Source organism: Erythrolamprus reginae, chromosome 2, assembly GCF_031021105.1.
Source record: "Erythrolamprus reginae isolate rEryReg1 chromosome 2, rEryReg1.hap1, whole genome shotgun sequence".
NCBI classification, from domain to species: Eukaryota; Metazoa; Chordata; class Lepidosauria; order Squamata; family Dipsadidae; genus Erythrolamprus; species Erythrolamprus reginae.
In genome coordinates, this window is record NC_091951.1 from 234,327,115 (window position 1) to 234,350,011 (window position 22,897).

The 22,897-nt window shown below is 39.8% G+C and overlaps 1 protein-coding gene and 1 pseudogene across 2 annotated transcripts in view; one reads left to right on the forward strand and one right to left on the reverse strand.

Moving 5' to 3' along the window:
- The window catches only part of LOC139159540 (perilipin-3-like), a 252,743-nt pseudogene that overhangs the window by 204,852 nt on the left and 24,994 nt on the right, over positions 1-22,897 (reverse strand).
- Positions 2,446-22,897, forward strand: part of LOC139162171 (stimulated by retinoic acid gene 6 protein-like) — a 39,527-nt gene continuing 19,075 nt past the window's right edge. Inside the window, exons 1-7 of one of the 2 annotated variants that reach the window (XM_070742247.1) lie at positions 2,446-2,719; positions 7,475-7,553; positions 8,810-8,910; positions 9,965-10,095; positions 11,955-12,075; positions 18,467-18,512; positions 20,211-20,336. In XM_070742247.1, coding sequence (XP_070598348.1) covers positions 2,697-2,719; positions 7,475-7,553; positions 8,810-8,910; positions 9,965-10,095; positions 11,955-12,075; positions 18,467-18,512; positions 20,211-20,336 — 627 coding nt within the window. In that variant the 5' untranslated portion in view covers positions 2,446-2,696. The remainder of the gene's footprint in view (positions 2,720-7,474; positions 7,554-8,809; positions 8,911-9,964; positions 10,096-11,954; positions 12,076-18,466; positions 18,513-20,210; positions 20,337-22,897) is intronic. The other variant, XM_070742248.1, reaches the window with a different exon arrangement.

The window sequence follows — 22,897 nt, forward strand, 5'->3', positions numbered from 1 at the left end:
GTCACCGAAAATGGCTACGCGTGTCAGTGCTGACACGAGTGTCATAGGTTCGCCATCACTGTTCTATAACTTTGTAAACAACCAACTCAAAGACACAAGATCCATCCCACCTCTCAAAGGACCAAATGGTAAAGAATATATTGATGAAGCTGTTAAAGCCAATCTCTTTAACGTATTTTTCAGCTCTGTCTTTGTAAACAGCAATGGCTGATGCCCAATATTTCCTAGTCGTACCACAAATAACTGCAACAATCTTAACACAAATAGATTTTACAAAAGAGACTCCATAGTGTCATCCTCAAACCCCCAACACTTTACTCTTGGATTATCCACCGATTCCTAAGAGGTCAGTAAGGGGCGAGTACAAGTGCACTAGAGTGTCTTCTGTTCCCTATCCTATTGCTCTCCTATATCTCCTATACCTTTCTTCTATTCCTATATATCTTCTATTCTTTCATCGATATGTTCTATTCCTATAACTTCTCTTCTATTCTTTCTTAGATATATTTTACTATGAGTATATATTCCATAACCTTCATCATGTATTTTATTATGTGTATACCCACTAAAACCCTCATTGTGTATTGGACAAAATCAATCAATCAATCAATCAATCAATCAATCAATCAATCAATCAATCAATCATGTTAGAAAAGCACTAGGCGGCCTAAAACCATCTCTATTCATTGGACTGATGGTCTATGTCAGTAATGGAGAACCTTTTTTGGTTTGCATGCCCACACCCATTCTCTCCTCCACATGCATGCACACATGCATGCACACACCCCTGCGCATGCACTCTTCCACATGCATGCACACACCCCTGCGCATGCACACAACCCCCCTCATCCCTGTGGAGGCGCACAGGCCTCACTGAAGCCTCAGATGGTGAAAAAAATGTCCCAACAGGCAAACCGAAAGTTCACAAAAATAGACTTGTAAATTACAGAGCAAATTCCATCTGTTGTGTCACCAGCAAAGTCATGGAATCAATCGCCTAAAAACTAAAACCTACTCTCTAACAAAGAATTTGGTTTCAGGAAAAAAAAAATCCTGTAACCTGCAACTTCTACACTGCAAAAACATATGGACTACACAACTCAATCAGGGTAAAACAGTAGACATAATTTACATAGGCTTTTGCAAAGCCTTTCATTATAATAGGAAAATCTGCATTTTATTGGAGATGTAATAAGGATAATGTTTTTTTTAAGCACATTTTTACAAAAAACTATTTTGGGGGGAAAGTATATTATAAAAATATGAGTGTGCAACAATTGTTAAAATTTTAAAGATAAAATTATCTTGAATTACATTACATATTACATGGAATTTGAGAACTGAATAATGTAAATGAATACTCCTTGCCCTTGCAACGGCCAAGAGACTCATACTCTGGCATTGGAAAGATAAATATATTGTCCATTCACTGAATAAAGACTTGATTACACTTGCCACCTATCAACAGATTGCCTCTAGAGCAGTGGTTCTCAACCTGGGGGTTGGGACCCCTTTGGGGGTCGAATGACTGTTTCACAGGGGTCACCTAAGACCATTGAAAAAGACAAATTTCCCATGGTGTTAGGAACTAAAGCTTCTATTCTGGCACCTTGGAACATATTTTTGCAATCTGTCCAATCAGGTGTTTACAGTAGGGATATCCCTCTGACCTTCCTGCCAATCCGCTTAAAGCTCTGTTGGGAGAATTGGTGCTAGACTTATGGTTGGGGGTCACCAAAACATGAGGAACTGTATTAAGGGGTTGCAGCATTAGAAAGGTTGAGAGCCACTGCTCTAGAGGTAGATTTTGTATGGACAAATGTGAAAAGCGGAACTCATTTATACTGTTAGGTTAGAGATCAATTTTAAATATACAAATGTGTTAGAAACAAATATATATTTACTTTAATAACTAGATATGTGTATACAGGATTATAACTTATGATATAGTTTGCATTTTTTATTCGTCCTTTTAAAAAGTTTGTTTTTAAAAAGTGTACTTGTATTATATTTCTTTTTCTGTTATTATATCTAAAAGCAATAAAAAGGATGGTTGAAATTCCTGCTAGAGCCCATCCTTCTTCCCAGCAGAAACACTTTTTTTAAAAAATGGCTTTGTTGTTATATCGTTCTGCAATCTTCATTTTAGTGCGCTCGCATGAGACTGTGCGTTTTCATTTTTCGTTAGACCGGCTAAGTTAAAATAAAATAAAATAAAATAATAAATCGTCCGAACTGCCGAGACCCTCTATAACGATTTGTACGTGGGCTGGTGATGATGGGGTTGCAGCCGGACGCATCTGGAGGCCTCATGCTGGGGAAGGTGTATCTGCAAGGAGGCAGCCCGCCCGCCCACGCCCGAATGATGGTGCGGGAACTGAGAAGCAGCTAGGACCTTCCCCCCTTGGCCCCGGGGGATTAACTCGCGTTGTAATCGCAGTTGGTACGCCGAAGAGGAAATCGCTTTCACCGAAGATACCTGACTACGCCCAGCTAGGTTCTTTCGGATGACTGGAACCCCGCCCGCAGCCACCATTTCAATATAAGAAACTCAACAGGAGCTTGAAGTTGTCGGGCGGAGTGCGCACCAACTTCGGAGCTATAAACGTGACCCCGTTTAACCCAAGTTTGGAAAAGCGGTCCGCGTCTCCCTTTGCAATCCTGCATCTCCCCGTCCAGCCGCCTTCTGTAAGACCATGGACGACGGGGAGGAATTCGCGTAAGTGGATGTTGCGAACGAGGCAGATCTGACGTGGGGGTGGGGGGGAGCAAAAATTGGGTCGGGTTTCGGTTAAGGGAAAAGGCTGGGACGGAAGACCGCGCCGCCAAAGGCTTCCGGCCCTTTCCAATCTGCTTCTTGGTATCTTTTGGGTTCAGTTTGCGCGGCCTGGACATTGAAGGCTGTGGGGTGGGCTTCCCTCTGCTGTCGAGTTCGGGGCCTGAGGGAGGGGGACAGCGCCTCCCCTCCCGGTTAAAGAATGAAGTGAGGGGGGGGGGAGAAAAGCGAGGGGAAAAAAATACCCGCCACCCGAATCTCCACAAGGATGTGGAGTTGAGATCTGGCTAAACGGTCAGCGCGCCAATAGACAGGAGGATATTCACTCCTGTTGCTTCTCTCTCTCTCTCTCTCTTTCTTCCTCTCTCTTCTCTCCCCCCTGGGTGTAATTGAAACAATTTAGGGGAGGGGGAGCGCCTTTTAAACTTTCCTAGCTTTGTCCTTAACAGAGGGAACAGGTTTTCTTTTTTAAAGGAAATATGGAGAAGGGCTATCAGAAAGAGACCTGGAGTTTTTCTCCACTAACAAAATGCAGCACTCTAGTGTGATATTCAAGGGAAGGGCAGCATAGAAATCGAATAAATAAATAAATTCGATATGCTGCTCCTGTCTCTTTGAAATCAGGCAAGGTCTGTTGTTTGCCTTCCATGAAAACTCTAGGGTTGGGCCTTGGCCCATGAATACGCTCTGGCACACCTGGGTTTTTTTTTTTTTTGGTTTCTTTTCCTGCTGCGCCTCTTGACTGCCTAAATTCCATTCTTAGCCCATGATGAGTTTTAATCTGTTTTTTAAATATTGGATTTGTACATTGTGTATTGTGTTGTGAGCCGCCCCTAGTCTTCGGAGAGGGTGGCATACAAATCTAATAAATTATTATTTATTATTATGAGGCAGGCTTAAATTTAGCTACACCAGGGTTAAAACAGTGTTTTCACCCACTTAGTCAAGGGACCCTGGCTCTAGAGCAGTGTTTCCCAACCTTGGCAATTTGAAGATATTTGGACTTCAACTCCCAGAATTCACCAGCCAGCGTTCGCTGGCTGGGGAATTCTGGGAGTTGAAGTCCAAATATCTTCAAGTTGTCAAGGTTGGGAAACACTGCTCTAGAGAAGTTGTTCTAAACCGTTCTAATGCCGTGACCCCCTTAATACAGGAGAGAGCCACTTCAAAAGCCATTGGGAGGACCCAAAATACTGCATCAGAAAAGACATGTGTATCTTTAATGTTGAACAGTGAATGACTGAGAAACTTTTTTATGACAGCCACTGACCAACCAATATGGAACAACAAAACTCGTGGAGTTAACAACAGTAATAAGACAGCATATTAGCTTTTAAAACTTTGCTGAGTTTTATAATGCTAAAATTATTTTTGTATCATTGAGAGTAGAGCAGTAGTTCTCATCCTTTCTAATGCCGCGCCCCCTTAATACAGTTCATGTTTTGGTGACCTCCAACCATAAGTCTAGCGCCAATTCTCCCAACAGAGCTTTAAGCTGATTGGCAGGAAGGTCAGAGGGACACCCCCACTGTAAACGCCTGATTGGTCGTATTGTAAAAATATGTCCCAAGGTGCCAGGATAGAAGCTTCAGTTCCTAACACCATGGGAAATTTGTCTCTTCCCATGGTCTTGGGTGACCCCTGTGAAATGGTGGTTCGACCTCCAAAAGGGTCCAGGTTGAGAACCATTGATCTAGATACAATCCAAGAGGTCCTCAAGCTGTTTAAATGTCTAAAACAGAAGATTTATAATAGACTAATTTTTGAAAGAGTTTGGAAAAACAAATTACCCAATTAACAAAACCAGAATAATTTAAAGATAATAGGGCCATGATGGCAAATTTATGGCACGTGAGCCAGAGGTGGCACTCATAGCTCTCTGCGTGGGCACGTGCACTATTGCCAGCTGATCTTCTGGTTCCTGGTGTGTACATGTGTGCCAGTCAGGTGGTCTTTGTGGGTGCTGAAACACTGGAAAATGACCTGAAAATAGCCTGTGCGTGCTGGCCAGCTGGTCTTCAGTTTTACGGTCCTCTGGCACGCACAAAGACCGGCTAGCTAGTGCATCTGCACATGCCAGAAATCCAAAGACCATCTGGCTGGGGTATGCATGCACACCGGCCAGCTGGTCTTTTGGTTTCTGGTGCTCCAGCATCTGCACATGCACACATGTTCTGGTTTCGGCACTCAGTGTTGAAAAGGTTCGCCATCTCTGTAATAGGGTATGCCTCACACCAAACTCATTGGAGCCCAGGAAAATAATGCTGTGAAAGAAGGGTACAGGTAGTTCTGAATTTCCCAGCACAATTGAGCTCAACATTTATGTTTCTAAGTGAAACATTGTGAAGTGAGTTTTGCAACCTTTCTTACAACAGCTGTTGAGTGAATCACTTTGGATGTTAAGTTAGCAACAGAGTTTATAAGTTAATCTGGCTTCCCCATTGATTTTCCTTGTTGATCACATGACCCCAGGACACTGCAACACCTGTCCCAAGTATGAGCCAGTTGACAACCATCTAAATTTTGATCACCTACCCTTGGGGATGCTGCAGTTATTACAAGTGTCAAAAATGGTCATAAGCCACTTTTTTCAGCGACACTGCAACTTTGAATGATCCCTAAATGAACTGTTATAAATTGTTATAAGTTCACTTTTTCCATACTTCTGACAAGCATAGTCAATGAGGAAGCCAGATTCATTTATCAACTGTATTACTAACTTAACAAATGCAGTGGATTCACTTAACAACAGTGGCAAGAAAGGTTGTAAAATGGAGCAGAATTCTCTTTAACTGTTTCATTTAGCAACAGAAATTTGTGGCCGTATGTCAAGGACTGTCTGTACTTCTAAATCAATCTGGATCCTTAATCCATTGTAATTTTTGAAATCTATATTCTGAGTACCTTTTTGCTGCATAATTCAACACTTCATATATTTCAAAGATATTTTAAAAAATCTAACTCATTGTTTTCCACTAAGGGGAAAAAGACTAACTCGATGAAAACAGGAAAATCTTGTTGATCTAAGAGTTCAACAATAATAAAAAAAGGAAATTCAAAAGTTGATTAAGAATCAAGCTTAGCCATAAAAGGTGGTGTTGCAGGCTTGACCATGATGGAATCCTGATTCCTGATATAAGCTGCCTGCACAATGCCAATTTCTACTGCCTGCAGTTAGTCCTCACTTAACAACCACAATTGAGCCCAAAACAGTTTCTTTCCAGAATTGAAAAGGATAAATAGCAATAGCACCTAGACTGGTATACCGCTTCACAGTGCTTTGCAGTCCTCTCTAAGCGCTTTACAGAGTCAGCATATTGCCCCCAACAATCTGGGTCCGCATTTTAACAACTTTGGTAAAGTAGGACTTCCTATTTTGCCCCTGTACCCCACCCCTCACAATCATTTCACATGGGTCGGAACTGCAAGGGAAGAAGTTGTTTAGGGTCAGAAGTTGTTTAGGGACAGAAGTTACTTATGATTGAATTGTGCCAGGTTCTCCAGCCATATCTCGGCAGTAAATCCTAGATTTCATTGACATGTTACATTTGAAGGCAGTGTTACTTAACATTGGTAAATTTAGGATGTTTAAGATGTAGTTTTAAAGTCCTAGCTTTCCTTTGGCAGTAAAACAATATTGGTCTTTTTCCAAGATTCTCTCATAGGAATGCTTTGCAAAACAAAATTCATCATGCTTTTAAATGGCATCAAAATTTATTTTGAAATCACTTATAATAGGAACAGGGTAAGTAGAAATCTAGATATAATCGATCTGGAGAACCAAACTAATGGGCGGGGGCAGGTGGAGATATTTGAGATGCATTCTTCCAATACAACATTTGTGGAATGTTGGAAGATGAAAGCTACACATCTTAAAATGGCTGAGGTCAAGAAAGGCAATGGGTTAGTGTTGGTTAGTGTTGGGATTAACTTTACAGACAGTGCTACATTACACTTTCTAATCAACTACATTAGAAACTTTATTACAGATAGAAATGTTTTCTTAAAATAGATTGAGCCCTGTAGTGCAAAGATTTTTGGAGTTATACATTTTCAGCTTCTGCTCGTCCTTTTGAAATAGGAGAAGAAGCTGATTCACTTGTTGCAAGTGATCAATTGGTCAAATGCTTCATCTTTTTTACTTTACTCCGAAGGTGACATTTGCCATTGTTTGTTACATGTTGAAATTTTGCCTTCAAGCAAAGCTTTTCCTTGAGCCACTAAAATAAAGCCTTTTCCTTGAGCCACCAAAATAAAGCCTTCAGTTTTTTTTCTTTAGCATTTTTGGTTTTAACCAACCAAGTGGGTTAACCAACTGTGTGGGTTTTTTAATCAGCTTTTTCTTCTATATTCTTCAAGTATTGACCATGAATTGGCATTTACTTGTTCTTACAAATAACAAATGTTTTCAGTTGTTTCATTTCTACTGTATGTTCAGCCTTCACCTCTGTTATTTTCAAGAGTTTTAATTGATTGGTTGTCTTCAGCAAGGGTCCTTGGCTTCTCTTAATATAGTCATTCAGGCTATGCTTTCCATCTCCATAGTTTATTTCTTTTATTATTTTATCCTGCCTTTTCCATATTTTTGTATTTTGTGGGTGCGCTTACCGCAACATTTAAAAAAACCTGACAGGCTCTAAACCTGATAATAATAAAAAAATACGTAGAACAAAAAATGGTATTTTTCATTTTTAACAGGAATGGTCTCCAGGAAAATGCTACTTGTGGAAGTTTTATTGACGGAAAAGCATTTCTACATTATTCGCTTGTTCCATCAGTAAGTAATTCCTCTAGCCATTCCTCTATCTTGGTGCTATTTGACCTCTCAGCTGCTTTAGATGCCATTGATCATGGTATCATTCTGCTCCGACTAAGGGAGCTGGGATGGGAGGCAACGTATTACAATGGTTCTCATATCTCTCTGGTCGATCACAGTCAGTGTTGGTGGGAGGGCAGAGGTCGACCCCTAGACTCCTCGTTTGTGGGGTGCCTTAGTGCTAGGTCCTCTCTCCTCTCCTGTTTAACATCTACATGAAAACACTGGGTGAGATCATCCAATGACACGGGGTGAGATTTCAGCAATAATGACACCCAGCTATATATCTCCACCCCATGTCATTTCAGTGTAGCAGTGGATGTGATGTGCTGGTGCATGGACGAGGTGAGGGTTTGGATGGGAATCAACAGGCTCAAACCTAACCCTGACAAGACTCATTGGCTGTGGATACTGCCTCCAAAGGACTATATCGACTGTCCTTCCTTGGTTCTAGGGAGAGAGAAATTAACCCCCTCAGAATGGGTTCACAATTTGGGTGTCCTTCTAGACTCACAGCTAAGATTAGATCAAAGCCTGACAGCTGTAGCTAGGGGGACCTTTGCACTGGTTTGACTAGTGCACCAATTGTGACCCTACTTGGATCGACAGGCTCTCCTCATGGTCACTTGTGCCCTTATCACCTACCTCATGGCTGGATTATTGCAATGTGCTCTACATGGGTTTACCCCTGAAGAGTGTTCGGAGACTACAGTTTGTCAAGAATATAGCTGCATGAGCTGTTATGGGTGCTCCCAGATACACTATCAATTCTACATCAATTCTTCTGCACTGGCTTCCTATCGGTCTCTGGTCACAATTCAAGGTGTTGGTTATTATCTTTAAAGCCCTACATGGCTCAGGACCAGAGTATCTTCAAGACTGCCTTCTACCACATACCTCCCATGACCGGTAAGATCCCACAGAGTTGGTCTTCTTCGGGTCCCGTCAACTAAGCATTATCGGCTGGCGGGTCCACAGGGGAGAACTTTCTCTGTATTTATTCTACTGGGTGGATCTGGGAGGAGAGTTGCAGCATGAATGTTTGCTCAGAACTCTGATCTAGTTTTGATTTATATTGGCTGGTGAAACATGTACGGAGCTCTGAATTGTTGGGTACCTTAATACTTTTTATATTGAAGATTTATTTATGCTTTCATTGTGGTTCATGATGCAGTAGTTCTTCATAATATTCATAACTGTTTTTCCTGTTCCTGCAGGTTATCATAATTTTGATCCTGGCCTGTCTTGAAAAGAGAACAAAAAGATTCTGGTTTGATGACAAATATCCCCAATGTCCAAGACGCTGTGGGCTACTGCTGTGAGTTGGACAATACTTGCTAGCCGTTCCATGTCATACATGTTTGGGGACTTATAGCCTTCTGGAAGCAGAAACTGCAGTTGCCTAAGCTGTCCTTTAGACCCTTGACGTAAAAAATAAAATGATTCAGTCAAATATGTCCTGCGCATTTATATTATAACAGCAGATCCCAAAGCAGGTTATTTATTTAGCATATGGAAATCTTTTTAAAAAAATGTTTTTTACCAAATTATTTTAAAAAAAACATTTTTCCATTTTTTTCCCTGTGCATGCCCAAAAACCAAGTTTCTGGCACTGGGCAGGCGTCACCATCTTGTTTTTGGCTTTGGGGGGGGGGGGGGGGATTTTTTTATTTATTTCCACTGTGCATGCACTCATACATGAAGCGTGCGTGCGGCTATAATGTGCGGCCACGTGGTGTGGGAGGAAGACAACCGGTAGTGAGGTAAGTTAGAACCCATCCCTGATCTGAAGGACCATAGTACACTTTGCTTGCAGCGCAAACAAGTGACAGAGACACTTTTCTGCAGTGTCCCTGGGTTGTTGCCTTCACTTACCACCAGTTCATCAGATGTACAATGAACTCCACTTTTTTGCTGCTGTACAAATGTTTAAGTACAATTTTCTTCCATGTACTGATGCCATTCAAAGAGAGCTTCAAGTTACCTAGAAACTGTTAAGCTTTGATTTCCTTTAACTTAGAGGGAAGGCAACACCTGGAGACAGAAACAATGGAGCTAAGATAAAGAATTAGTTATTCAGAACTCTTGCCGCTCTGTGAGCTTGGTTATTTTCATGCAGATGTTTCATTACCCAAACTAGATACCAATAACACTGATGATGTTACCTAGTTTGGATAATGAAACGTCTATAAGAAAACAACTAAGCTCTGAGAGCACCAAGGGCCCTCATTTCAAGTCTGAACTACAAATATTCTCCTTTATTAATGGTATCATGCCAGTGTGATTCCCTGCTTGTTCAAGATTGACTGGAAATTATTATACCTCTATAGTTTGGGTAGGGTCTCAATGTCTTTTTTTTCATTATTATACAGTCCAATGGATTCTGACAGCTCCATTAACAACCGATGGTCATTGGGGTTTGCATTTGGCGCTACTGCTGACAAAGTCATGTTTCTATTTGAGAAAGATTACTTTCCAGAGGGATTTCCCCCATGGGCTAAAGGTAAAGTTCACAATGAACAAGTGATAAGAGAGCAGTAGAGAAACTTTGCGTCTTTGTATTCTCACATTTTTCTGCTTAGATATTTTTCAGTCCAAGGTTATCTTGCAGACAATTAGTCTACTCAGGAGTGCAGTGAGGGCTAGACTGTAGAGCAGTGGCAAATGTTTCTTTTAAATATCTTCAGTGTCAGCATTAGAAATGGTAAGAGTAGGCAAGGCCTTCCCAGTATAAATACATAGCCATTGGGACATTGAGGACATTGACAATCATTATAATAAAACTGATGGACATGGAGTTGGAGTAGAAGACCCAGGAGAACAAGATAGACAAGAAGCGCAGAAAGAGAAAACTTGGATGTGGAAATAAAAATAATTTTGGGATTAAGGATGAATTAACTGAGGGATATATTACATATTTTATTGATGGTGCATGGTTATATAGCGAGGTGGAGCAAGAGTAATTTGGGGGTAAAATCTTAGAAGCTTTTGAAAAAGGTTTGGTTAATGAATACATTAATGCCCACATTTTAAATGATTATATTAAGATAAGCACTATTAAAGGAAGATGTGAGCAAAGATATTGGATTTTGCTGACCCTAAAAAGAAAGGAAATTAAAGGGAGGAGATCTGCAAAGAGTGGATATTTAAAGAGGACATGGGTGAGGAAGTAGAAGAAAAGGAAAGTAAAAATAAAAAAGCGATATAAAAAGATGAAAAAGAGTTATTGAGCAGTCAAGAAATAGGAGGTTTTGAAAAAGTCTGATTGAATTTGGAATATTTTATAATAGTTTTTTATTTTAGTTGTTATTTCCAGATTTATTTAGTAGTAGATGTATGAGTTCTGATAATTTCATAAGTAAAGTGAAATATATTAAGGTGATTTGAGTAGGTCTGATTAAGTAAATTAAAGTGACTATTTTGTAGTAGTTTATTAAGTGGGGTCAATAAATATGATTTATATTAAGATTAAAAGTAATTATATAATTTGGATAATGCAATAATGTTTGATTTATTTTTAGTGGCTTGGTTAAATCTGTTAAGAGGGGTTTGATGAAATATAATAAGGGGATAATAATAAGTAATAAATATATAAGGTTGTATATATATATATATTAATGGATAAAATAAGGTATAGGGGTTCATAGGAACCTTATCCTTAACACTTCCCTCGTACTGCTCATGGTGAGATTTACAAATAGTCTTTAAGTGACTAGACAATGTACTTCAGGTGCTGGAGCCTTGAAACTACTGTTATGATTTTAATTCTATCAGTGTTACAAAAAATACCCACTTTTACCTCATAAGCACATTTTAAAAATTCTCAAAGTGCACTGAGATTTCTTTTATTTTAAATATTTCTGATAATAATACATGTTTCTCTAAATCAGCAGTTCTCAACCTGGGGGTCGAACGACTGTTTCACAGGGATTGCCTAAGATCATGGGAAAAGACAAATTTCCCATGGTGTTAGGAACTAAACCTTCTATTCTGGCACCTTGGAACATATTTTTACAATCCAACCAACCAGTCATTTACAGTGGGGGTGTCCCTCTGACCTTCCTGCCAATCAGCTTAAAGCTGTGTTGGGAGAATTGGGGCTAGACTTATGTTGGGGTCACCACAACTTGAGGAACCGTATTAAAGGATCACAGCATTAGAAAGGTTGAGAACTACTGCTCTAAATGATGCAAAAATAATTTTACAGTGATAAAATTCAGCAAGGTTTAAAGAGCTAATATCCTATCTTAGTATTGTTATTAACTCCAGGTGCTTTGTTTGCGTCAATAGCTGTCATAAAAAAAGATTTTCAGTGCTGCTCAACAATAGAATAAAGATACCTTCATATCTTTTCTTCTGCAGTATTTTGGATCCTCCTCATGGCTTTTGAAGTGGCTCTCTCCTCATACCCTTTCTTTATCTGTCTTTTAACAAAATCTGAAGTTGTAGGAGCAGTTTTGGGAATTCTTTACACAGCAGCCTGGTAAGCAGAATTTTAACAAGACTCATGAATGATGAGAATACGTCTCAGAGTGGGGATCAATTCTTGATACAACAGTGAAATTACAATAAAGTGATTTCATGCTAAAAATATTATCTAGAAATGACTTTTCAGGTGAATAGAACTGTGGACATTCATCTAGATCATAACGTCCAGAAATAATCACAATAAACGGTGAAGCAGAGATATTAAAGCATAGGTTTTTTTTTTTTACAAAAAAATGGAATAACTAAATTTTTTAAATTTACAAATCAGACGAGAAAGGAAACCTTGAAATAAACAATTCTGAATCTTAGAATTTAATGTGAACTTCAGAGTTGTTCTAAGTTTTATAATCGTTTCATATAGTCGTTATATATCTAAATAGGCATAACCTTTTTTGATCTCAGCAAAATAACTGGAATGGATGGAACAACTATTCTGATTTGTTGTTTACTGTAAAGCTAAAATCCTCCATTATAGGTACCCTCAGATCCACATTTTATTTTCCCTGCCCTGAAAACTGAGAATCACAGTGTCCTTTTCTGGAGAATCAGGAAAGGCTAAAAAGCTTTCAAGTTATTGACCTAAAGATTCATAGTGGGAGATGATATAAGTTGGAACCAACTCCCCCCAGAGATTAGAACTGCCCCACACCCTCCTTGCCTTTCGTAAACAACTTAAAACCCACCTCTGCTGCCAGGCATGGGGGAATTGAGATCCTCTTTCCCCCTAGGCCTTTACAATTCTATGCATGGTATGTATGTATGTATGTTTGGTTTTTATATTAATGGATTTTTAATCATTTCTAATACCAAATTACTATTGTACACTGTTTTATTGTCGCTGTTAGCCGCCCCGAGTCTCCGGAGAGGGGCGGCATACAAATCCAATCAATCAATCAATCAATCAATCAATCAATCAATCAATAAATACTTTAGAGCAGTGATGGCAAACCTATGGCACACGTGCCACAGGTAGCACACAGGGCCATATCTGAGGGCACGCGAGGCGTTACTCTTTGTCAGCTCCAGCACTCATGTGCGTGTTGGCCAGCTGATTTTCGGCCTTTTTTTTCCGACCGTTTCCGCTCTCCCCAGGCTTCAAGAAAGTCTCTTGAAGCTGGAGAAAAGCAAAAATGGCCTAACTGGAAGTTCATTTGTATGCTCACCCCCAGCCTCCTTTTCACTGTCAGAGGTCTTCAGGAACTTCTTCGGCTTTGGACAATTGCAGGCAGGCCTCTCACATCTCGGCCATTTTTTTCTGCAGCCAGCAAGGCCTTTCCGAAGGCCTCTGCAGCCGATACCAGAGCTGCAGATCGATCTGGAGCTCTGTTATCGGCTAAAGGCCTCCAGGAAAGCCTTGCAGGCTGCAGAAGAAATGGGCCAAGCTGTGCGAAGCCTGGTTGCAACCAAGGTAAGTAGGGCAGGTCCACTGAAAATAAGTAGTAGGGCAACTCCACAGCTTCAGTGAGACTTTTGCACATGCGTGTGTGTGGGGGGGGTGCAGCTCGAGGTTTGTACGCATGCATGGGGGGAGGACATTGCATTATGGGTGTGAGCACCCATGAGCATCTATTGTGCACCCTTTTGGCACCATCACTGCCTTAGAGGTTCTACGTTTTCTGATAGTCCAACCTACCATTTTCTTTCTCTTTGCTCTTGAAGATAAAGAATCACTTTAAATCAACTTAAATTTGAGAAGTAAAGTCATCAGCACTTACAATAGTTACAATATGTCCCTTAACAATAATACATGAAAAGGGGAGCTAATTTGGTGTGGGGAATAAAAACCCTGGACTAGAAAAAAAGGAACCCGTAAGTTTTAGTCTTCCTTAGGCAGGGAGCCAGTAGGGTAATTTTGGGCAAGTGACTCTAGTTCAGTGCTACAGCAGTATAGTAAATCACTTCCAATAATATTGCCAAGAAAATTGCATGGAATTGTCGAGTTGCCAGGAGGGAAGGAGAGAGATGGTATGTATGTGTGTGTGAGTGCGTACGGTGTGACACATTGAACAATATCGGACCTCTGAAAAGTATAAGCATATATATATATAAGCAATGTCGCCTGGTGGAACCCAGGGGAAGAGCCTTCTCTGTGGCGGCCCCGGCCCTCTGGAACCAACTCCCCCCAGAGATTAGAACTGCCCCCACCCTCCTAAGCAACTTAAAACCCACCTCTGCCGCCAGGCATGGGGGAATTGAGACCCTCTTCCCCCTAGGCCTTTACAATTCTATGCATGGTATGTATGCACGTATGTTTGGTTTTTTATATTAATGGATTTTTAATCATTTCTAATATCAGATTACTATTGTACACTGTTTTATTGTTGCTGTTAGCCGCCCTGAGTCTCCGGAGAGGGGCGGCATACAAATCCAATCAATAAATAAATAAACAAACAAACAAACAAACAAATATTCAGTACTTGATTTTGGGCCTCTTTTGCAGCAATTACTGCCTCAATGTGGCATCGCATAAACACAGACTGGAAACTTTTACATCTCATTTGGAAACCAAGGACCCAGAGTATGGAGGAAGAATGGAGAGGCACATACAGTAAGATGCTTGAAGTCCAGTGTGAAGTTTCCATAGTCTGTGTTGATTTGGGGAGCCATGTCACTGTGCTTTATTAAGTACAGGGTCAACGCAGCCGTCTTACAGGAGATTTTGGAGCACTTCAGGCTTCCTTCCACAGATGAGCTTTATGGGGATGCTGACTCCAGCAGGACCTGGCACCTGCCCACATTGCCAAAAGCACCAAAACTTGGTTCAGTGACCATGGGATTACTGTGCTTGTTTGGCCAGCAAACTCATCTGACCTGAACCCCACTATTCTAAATAGGGGCATTGCCAAGAGAAAGACGAGAGACATGAGACCGAACAATGCGGAAGAGCTGCAGGAAACTATTGAAGCATCCTGATCTTCCATAGCACCTCAGCAGTGCGACAGACTGATGGCTTCCGTGCCACGCCGCATTGAGGCAGTAATTGCTGCAAAAGGGGCCCAAACCAAGTACAGTAGTACCTCTAGATACGAGTTTAATTCGTTCCAGAACGGAGCTCATATGTTGATCAACTCGTATCTGGAACAAATGGCTTTAGACTTTGTTTTTCCCCGCGGAGATAACCAGAAACAAGGATTCCTGCGCCACCTAGTGGAAGCTCGGCTCGTATCCCGAATTTGAGCTTGGGTCTGGAACAGAAATTTCGCTCCCGTCGTGGCTCGTAACTTGGAATACTCGCATGTGGAGCAGCTCGTATCTAGAGGTACTACTGTACTGAGTACATATGCTTACTTATACTTTTCAGAGGTCCGATATTGTTCTATGTACAATCCTTGTTTTATTGATCGCATGTAATATTCTAATTTTCTGTGAAAGTGGATTTGGGGTTTTCATAAGTTGTACCCCATAATCATCATAATTATGACAAATCACAGCTTGAACTATCTTGCCTTGCATGTAGTGAGTCTCATATGTTACTTTTCACCTTTTAAGTGGCATTACTGAAATAAATGAACTTTCGCATGATATTCTAATTTTTCGTGTTTCACCTGTACCTGCCTCATTTGTTTTGCAAAATGGCCAGAAAAGTACACACAGCATGTATTGAAGGAATGGTGGGGGTGGGGGTGGAAAAAGAGAGAGAAAATGTTGCCTACTGCCAAGAGTTGTTAAGGCAAGGAGTTATATAGTGATACCTTGTCTTACAAACTTAATTGGTTCCGGGACGCGGTTCTTAAGGTGAAAAGTTTGTAAGACGAAACAGTGTTTCCCATAGGAATCAATGGAAAAGCAATTAATACATGCAAGCCCCAAATTCACCCCTTTTGCCAGCCGAAGCAGCCATTTTTGCGCTGCTGGGATTCCCCTGAGACTCCCCTCCATGGAAAATCTCACCTCCGGACTTCTGTGTTTTTGCGATGCTGAGATTTCACTGAGGCTCCCCTCGCTGGGAAACCCCCACCTCCGGACTTCCGTTGCCAGCGAAGCGCCCGTTTTTGCTCTGCTGAGATTCCCCTGCTGGGATTCCCCTGCAGCATCACAAAAACACGGCAGTCCAGAGGTGGGATTTCCCATGGAGGGGAGCCTCAGGGAAATCCCAGCAGCGCAAAAATGGGTGCTTCACTGGCACCAGAAGTTTGGAGGCGGAGCATCCCAGCGGCGGCGGTGGGTTTGTAAGGTGAAAATAGTTTGTAAGAAGAGGCAAAAAAATCTTAAACCCTGGGTTTGTATCTTGAAAAGTTTGTATGATGAGGCATTTGTAAGATGAGGTATCACTGTACACTCTGATTTGGACTCCCATGTTGTTTAGCTAGAAAGAATACCAGTTGTTCATAGTATCCTTGGTGTTAGAGAGTACATTAACAGTTGGGATGAGTAATGAAAATGGCGTTGTGTGGAAGTACCCCAAATCTACGTTTAGAGGTGCAAATCTGCATAGCATGAATTTATACATACTCCTGTGTGGAACTTAAGTGGAGAAGTGAAGAAGTCAGAAGGAAATTAAGTTCATAGCAAACAGATACAGTGGTACCTCGAGATACGAGTTTAATTCGTTCCGGACCTGGGCTCTTAAGTCGAGCAGCTCTTATCTCGAACGACTTTTCCCCATAGGAATTAATGTAAATAATTTTAATTGGTTCCAGCCCTCAAAAAACTCACAAAGTTAGTCTAAATTATGCAGAAAGACATGTTTTTAATGAAGAAATGTACATGTACATATAAATGAATAATGAAGTTTCTTTCACTTAACTTGTAAACTTTCTTAAACTTTTAAATTTACATATGTTCAACTTCTCTGCCACCCAATCCTGTAGGACAGAGGTCCCCAACCCTTTTTGCACCAGGGACCGGCTTTAAGCGATCAAGAGAGGAATGGGTGAATGAATGGACGGAGGGTGGGAAGGAAGGAAGGAAAGAGGGAACGGACAGGAACAGAGGAAGGAAGGAAGGAAACTTATGAAAGGGGAGAGTAAGAGAGGAATGAGTGAAGGGAGGGAGGGAGGGAAGAAGGTGGGAAGGAGAAAGAAAAGAAGAAATAGAGGAAGGGAAGGTAAAAGAGAGAAAGAAAAAGAGCAAGAAAGAAAGAAAGAAAGAAAGAAAGAAAGAAAGGGGGAAGGGACAGGAACAGAGGAAGGAAGCAAGGAAACTTATGAAAGGGGAGAGTAAGAGAGGAATGAGTGAAGGGAGGGAGGGAGGGAAGAAGGTGGGAAGGAGAAAGAAAAGAAGAAATAGAGGAAGGGAAGGTAAAAGAGAGAAAGAAAAAGAGCAAGAAAGAAAGCTGCAAGCACCCCCCCGAGCCCCCCAGGCCGGCTGCAACCTTTTAAAACACGCGCGCCGCTTCGCAGCTGTCTCCTGAAGCCGAACGCGGAAGTTAGCGTTTGGCTTCAGGAGACAGCTCCTTGGCGCTTGTATCTCGAATTTGGGCTTGTAAGTAGAACAAAAGTATCTCTCCCCTCCCAGCTCTTATCTCGAGTTGCTCTTAAGTAGAGCAGCTCTTATGTCGGGGTTCCACTGTACTGACAATAAGAAAATCAAAATAGTTGGGATGAACGTATGTAAAGCATATGAATAACACAAATATTCAGATATTACTAAATAATTTAGCATATGAATCAAATATATTAACAGGTTTTCTGAGAATATGGGAAAATCAAAAGAATAAACTTTTGTAGCTCTTTCAGCATCTCCCTAAAGATAGCAAGATCTAATGGTAGTGGGGATTAAGAGATAAACGTTACATTGGAAGCATCTATTAACGAAGCAGTATAAGGTAAAAAAAAGGGTGAAGGAGTCCCTATGGATTTTACTCTGCTAGTCGTTAACTGAGTTTTAGGGAACAATGTTTATCTCCATTTCTAGGCTATTGAGCCAGAATTGTCTGAAAAAGGTTTCTGTGGTCATCATGATTTCATGCCCCAATGCAGAGTATGTAGTGAAACATGAAGTGATACCTATTCATCTACTTGTATTTACATGATTTCAAACTGCTAGGTTGGCAGGAGCTGAGGCAAGTGATGGGAACTCATTTTGTCGCGTGATGCTATGGCTTGAACTGACAGAGTATAGATCTTCTCTGGGGTCTTTTAAGCTACTGAGCCATTGTTCCTTTAATGTAAGAATTTTAGCATTGGCAATGAAGATCTGCGTTCATGCAAGAATATCTTTTTCTAAATAGAACTTTCTAATTGTATTAGCTGTTAATTCTTGAAATTTTCCAGTCAGATTTCACCAATAATGTAGAAATCAAAGAAACAGCATGAGTGATGTTGATGTTGGATCAGATTTGAATATGGTGCATGAGAGATTTGGCTTAACAAGTAGTACAAATATGTACTGTATGTATTCTATGACTTCTACTGCCAATTTATGAAACTCCGTGTATTTTACAGGGCAGCTGTCATGATCTTTGACATCATAAAGTGCCCTAGGCAAATTGTAAGTATTTTTTTCCAATTATTACTGTTTTAATATGATGATTGCAGGCTCACTTAAGGTGTACAGTGCATTAATCTAATGAAAGTTTAACAAGTCTGGTTAGCTGCTGGAAGAAAATCCCATGTGAGTTTTTATTTTATTGAGCACCGTGCATAAAAATGTAAGTTAAGATTATCCCTGTAGACAATCTACTGGGCTTTCTGTGCATGAGGAGCAAGTGCTTAAACAAAAAGTATATTTAGGGGAGCAATAACATGGAAGGAGTGGTGGAAAGTCAAGACATCTACTGTATCTGTACAGGTGAGTTTCCGACAGAACACAGCCAATGAATGGAATCATAAATTCTGGCTGAATTCCTGATACCAAACAACCATTGGCCAAGTCCTCAGTGGCTACTAGTGAAGAACTTTGGATTTACATGATTTGGATTACAACTTCCAACATCTACTAGTAGCATGTCTTCTCTTATGTTGGGTGAAAGAAATGGGAGTTTTTAATCTAACTCTGGATCACAGATTGACAAAACTGCTCTTTTTTAAAAAATATTTTTTTAATTAATTTTTAACAAATTTATATTACACACAACATAAAACAGTGCATAGTGAATTGTGCCCACCACCCAGACACACACACATTCCCCACCACTAAATCGGGGTGTTTCTTGTATAGTCCACTTGACCCAAGAGCAATATATCTATTTACATATTATAGAGTGATTCCAATTTATTTCTTGTAGCTTGGTCTCGGATTCTGCTCGTCATATATCTTCTTACCTTGTCCCACCGTCCCATCAGCTGTCCCAACTCAGTTTCATTATCCGAATTTATCCTTTTATCCATAATTTCAAATTGAATATGATCCACCATGTACCTATACCAATTTTGCATTGTCCATTTTGTCGCATCCTTCCAACCCAAAACTATTACTGCCTGAGCGCTTTCTATTGCTGCTTTTTTGATTTCTCTAAATTCTCCCATCGCATTGCTTTTAACTAGTACTGCCATTTCCTTAGTGATTGTCCATTGTATATTTAGCATTCTATTGATATCCTCTTTCACTTTTTGCCAAAATTCCTGCACTATCGGGCATTCCCAAAACATATGCATAAACACTCCTTTATCTTGACATCCGTGCCAACAATTCCCCCTGACATTCTGCTGAAAGTGTGCGAGTTGAATGGGAGTAAAATACCACTTATGTAGTATTTTCCTTCTCATTTCCCTGATTCTTGTATTTTTAATTTTCCTTATATTTTCTACTATATTTCCTTATATTTTCTACTATATACTATATCAGATTGATAAAACTGCTCCATACCCTTCCAGCCTGTAAACCTGCTCTCTCCGTAGCTGAGTTTACATAAAGACAGATCATTGTTCCATCAGCTTGCTATTATTTATTTTCTATTTGTTTATTTATTAATTGTATTTATATGCCGCTCATCTCTGAGGACTGGGGGCAGCTTACAGCATTATCTCTGCTGACTGGCAGGCTCTTTCACACTAGACTAGAATAAACTATGCCTTCATCAATGAATTGTGTCCTTCTCCTAAAGACCCAACATTTATAGTATGAACCTCATGATAAGCTTCAGTATTCACAATTAATTTACTGCATAAATTAAGTTGAATTTATACAAGGAAGGAAAAAGAGTGGATCATTTGCAACTTACTTGGTAATTATGCTTTCCATGCATAGATTTTGGGGAAGTACAGTGATGCAATTCTGTTGTGGCCATCCGTGCTGTTCTTGTTCCTTCTGCTCGGACGTTTTGTTATTAATTTTGTGAAAGCAATGAGAAATTCATCTGTATACAACCAAAATGTGAGTATTTATTGCCGCACTGATGTCTTCTCTTTTAATAACTTCATTTAGGTTATTTGATTGTACACCAATGAGATGAAAGTTCTTTAAGTACAATTGAATACCAAAGACAAACATAGAAAAAGAATTGTGAACTAAGATGAATATTAAATTGGACTGGCTGATTTAAAAAATAAGAACATGTCTGGCAATCATTTCTTATTTACTATTATGGCCATTTAAAAGCAGTTAAAATAGTTGCTTCTACAAGACTTTGGAAATGGAGATTTTGCATCACTTATTATTTGGCAGGAGATTTTAATATGCAATTAACAAATGGGGTTGGAAATAGTAGGATGTTACACTTAGGATTGTGCAGAATGCAGCTGCGAGAGCAATCATGGGCTTCCCTAAATATGCCCATGTCACACCAACACTCTGCAGTCTGCATTGGTTGCCGATCAGTTTCCGGTCACAATTCAAAGTGTTGGTTATGACCTATAAAGCCCTTCATGGCACCGGACCAGATTATCTCCGGGACCGCCTTCTGCCACACGAATCCCAGCGACCAGAGTGGGCCTTCTCTGGGTCCTGTCAACTAAACAATGTCGTTTGGCGGGACCCAGGGGAAGAGCCTTCTCTGTGGCGGCCCCGGCCCTCTGGAACCAACTCCCCCCAGAGATTAGAATAGCCCCGACCCTTCTTGCCTTTCATAAGCTCCTTAAAACCCACCTCTGCCGTCAGGCATGGGGGAACTGAGATATTCTTTCCCCCTAGGCTTCTACAATTTATGCATGGTATGTTTGTATGTATGATTGGTTTTATAACAAGGGTTTTTAGCTGTTTTAGTATTGGATTGTCACATGCTGTTTTTACCACTGTTGTTAGCCGCCCCGAGTCCACGGAGAGGGGCGGCATACAAATCCAATAAACAAATAAACAAACAAACAAACAAACAAACAAACAAATAAAATATAAGATATCAGATATCAGATATAAAATAAATAAAATAAATAAAATTAAATATAATAAAATAATAAAATAAAATAAAATAAATAAAAAAATAAAATAAAATAAAAAAATAAAATAAAAAATAAAATAAAATAAAATAATAAAATAAATAAAATAAAATAAATAAAATAAAATAATAAAATAAATAAAATAAAATAAAATAAAATAATAATATAAAATAAAATAAAATAAAATAAAATAGACTTAATATGGTGGATCTCCATGCAGATATCCCAAATAGAGCTACGTATTATTCCGCAAGATATCATACATTTAGCAGCTTTGACTATATATTAATGAATAGAGTGGGCAATATACAAGTTAAAAAAGTAGATACACAAATGCACACACACATATATATAACAAGCATGTGCCATGAAATTCTATAATAGCCTTGTGGTTAACTTGATCTATATCAGTGATTATATCAGTGATGGCAAACCATTTTTGGTCTGCGAACCAAAACAGTGTTTCAGGTTTCAGGGAAGCTTCCAGAAGCCCCGTAGTACAAAAAACAGAACAACAGATAAACCATAAGTTCCTAAAACGCACTTCCGGTTTGCCCGTTATGCTGTTTTTTGCACTCCAGGGCTGCAGGAAGCTTCCCTGAACCCTCCGAGTACAAGAAACAGCACAATGGCCAAACCAGAAGTGTGTTTTCCAAACTTCTGGTTTGTCCATTGGGTGGCTTTTTTGCACCCTGGGGCTTCAGGGAAGTGAAATCTGGCAACCGGAGAGTGAAAGAGCCTTCCCCAAGGCTGAAAATCAGCTGGTCTAGGGCAACGTCTTGCATGCCCTCCGATGTAGCTCCGTGTGGCACGCGTGCTATAGGTTCGCCATCATGGATCTATATCAACCACGGGAAATAAGGAATCCGGGCAGTTAGTTGAATACATAAACTTATTGCAAGCATAAGTTGTCTACAAGAATCTGAACTACTAACAAACCAAATTGGTGGTAGATAAGTGTGCTGTCCCACTCTCATATGCACACACGTAACTGTGGTTTAGTGGGTTTATTAATGTTTCCCAACAACTTTCACCAAAACCCCATATGTATTAATTTGTTGATTATTTATCAGAGAGAGAAAAATAGGAAAGAGTTTAAGACTCATTTGTATTTATTTGTTGATTATTTATCAAAAAGATAGAAAAATAGGAAAGAGTTTAAGACTCATTTGTATTTATTTGTTGATTATTTATCAAAAAGATAGAAAAATAGGAAAGAGTTTAAGACTAATTTGTATTTATTTGTTGATTATTTATCAAAGAGATAGAAAAATAGGAAAGAGTTTAAGCCTCATTATTATAAAGACTTCACCATTTTTATAATTTCTACCTTCGTCCTTTTTTACTATCATATTGATACTGTGTGTTCATTATTATTGTATACACTCACACTTCATATTTTATCTTTTCTATTTGTTTTTGATCCATTCATACCATGTATTCCATGATTTTTCCATTTCTTCATTTTTTGTTCCCTTGACCTCCCTTGACATTTCAACACATCTGTAGATTTTTTCGATGATGTTACTCTCTATTGGGATAATTTATTTTTTATACGTTTGA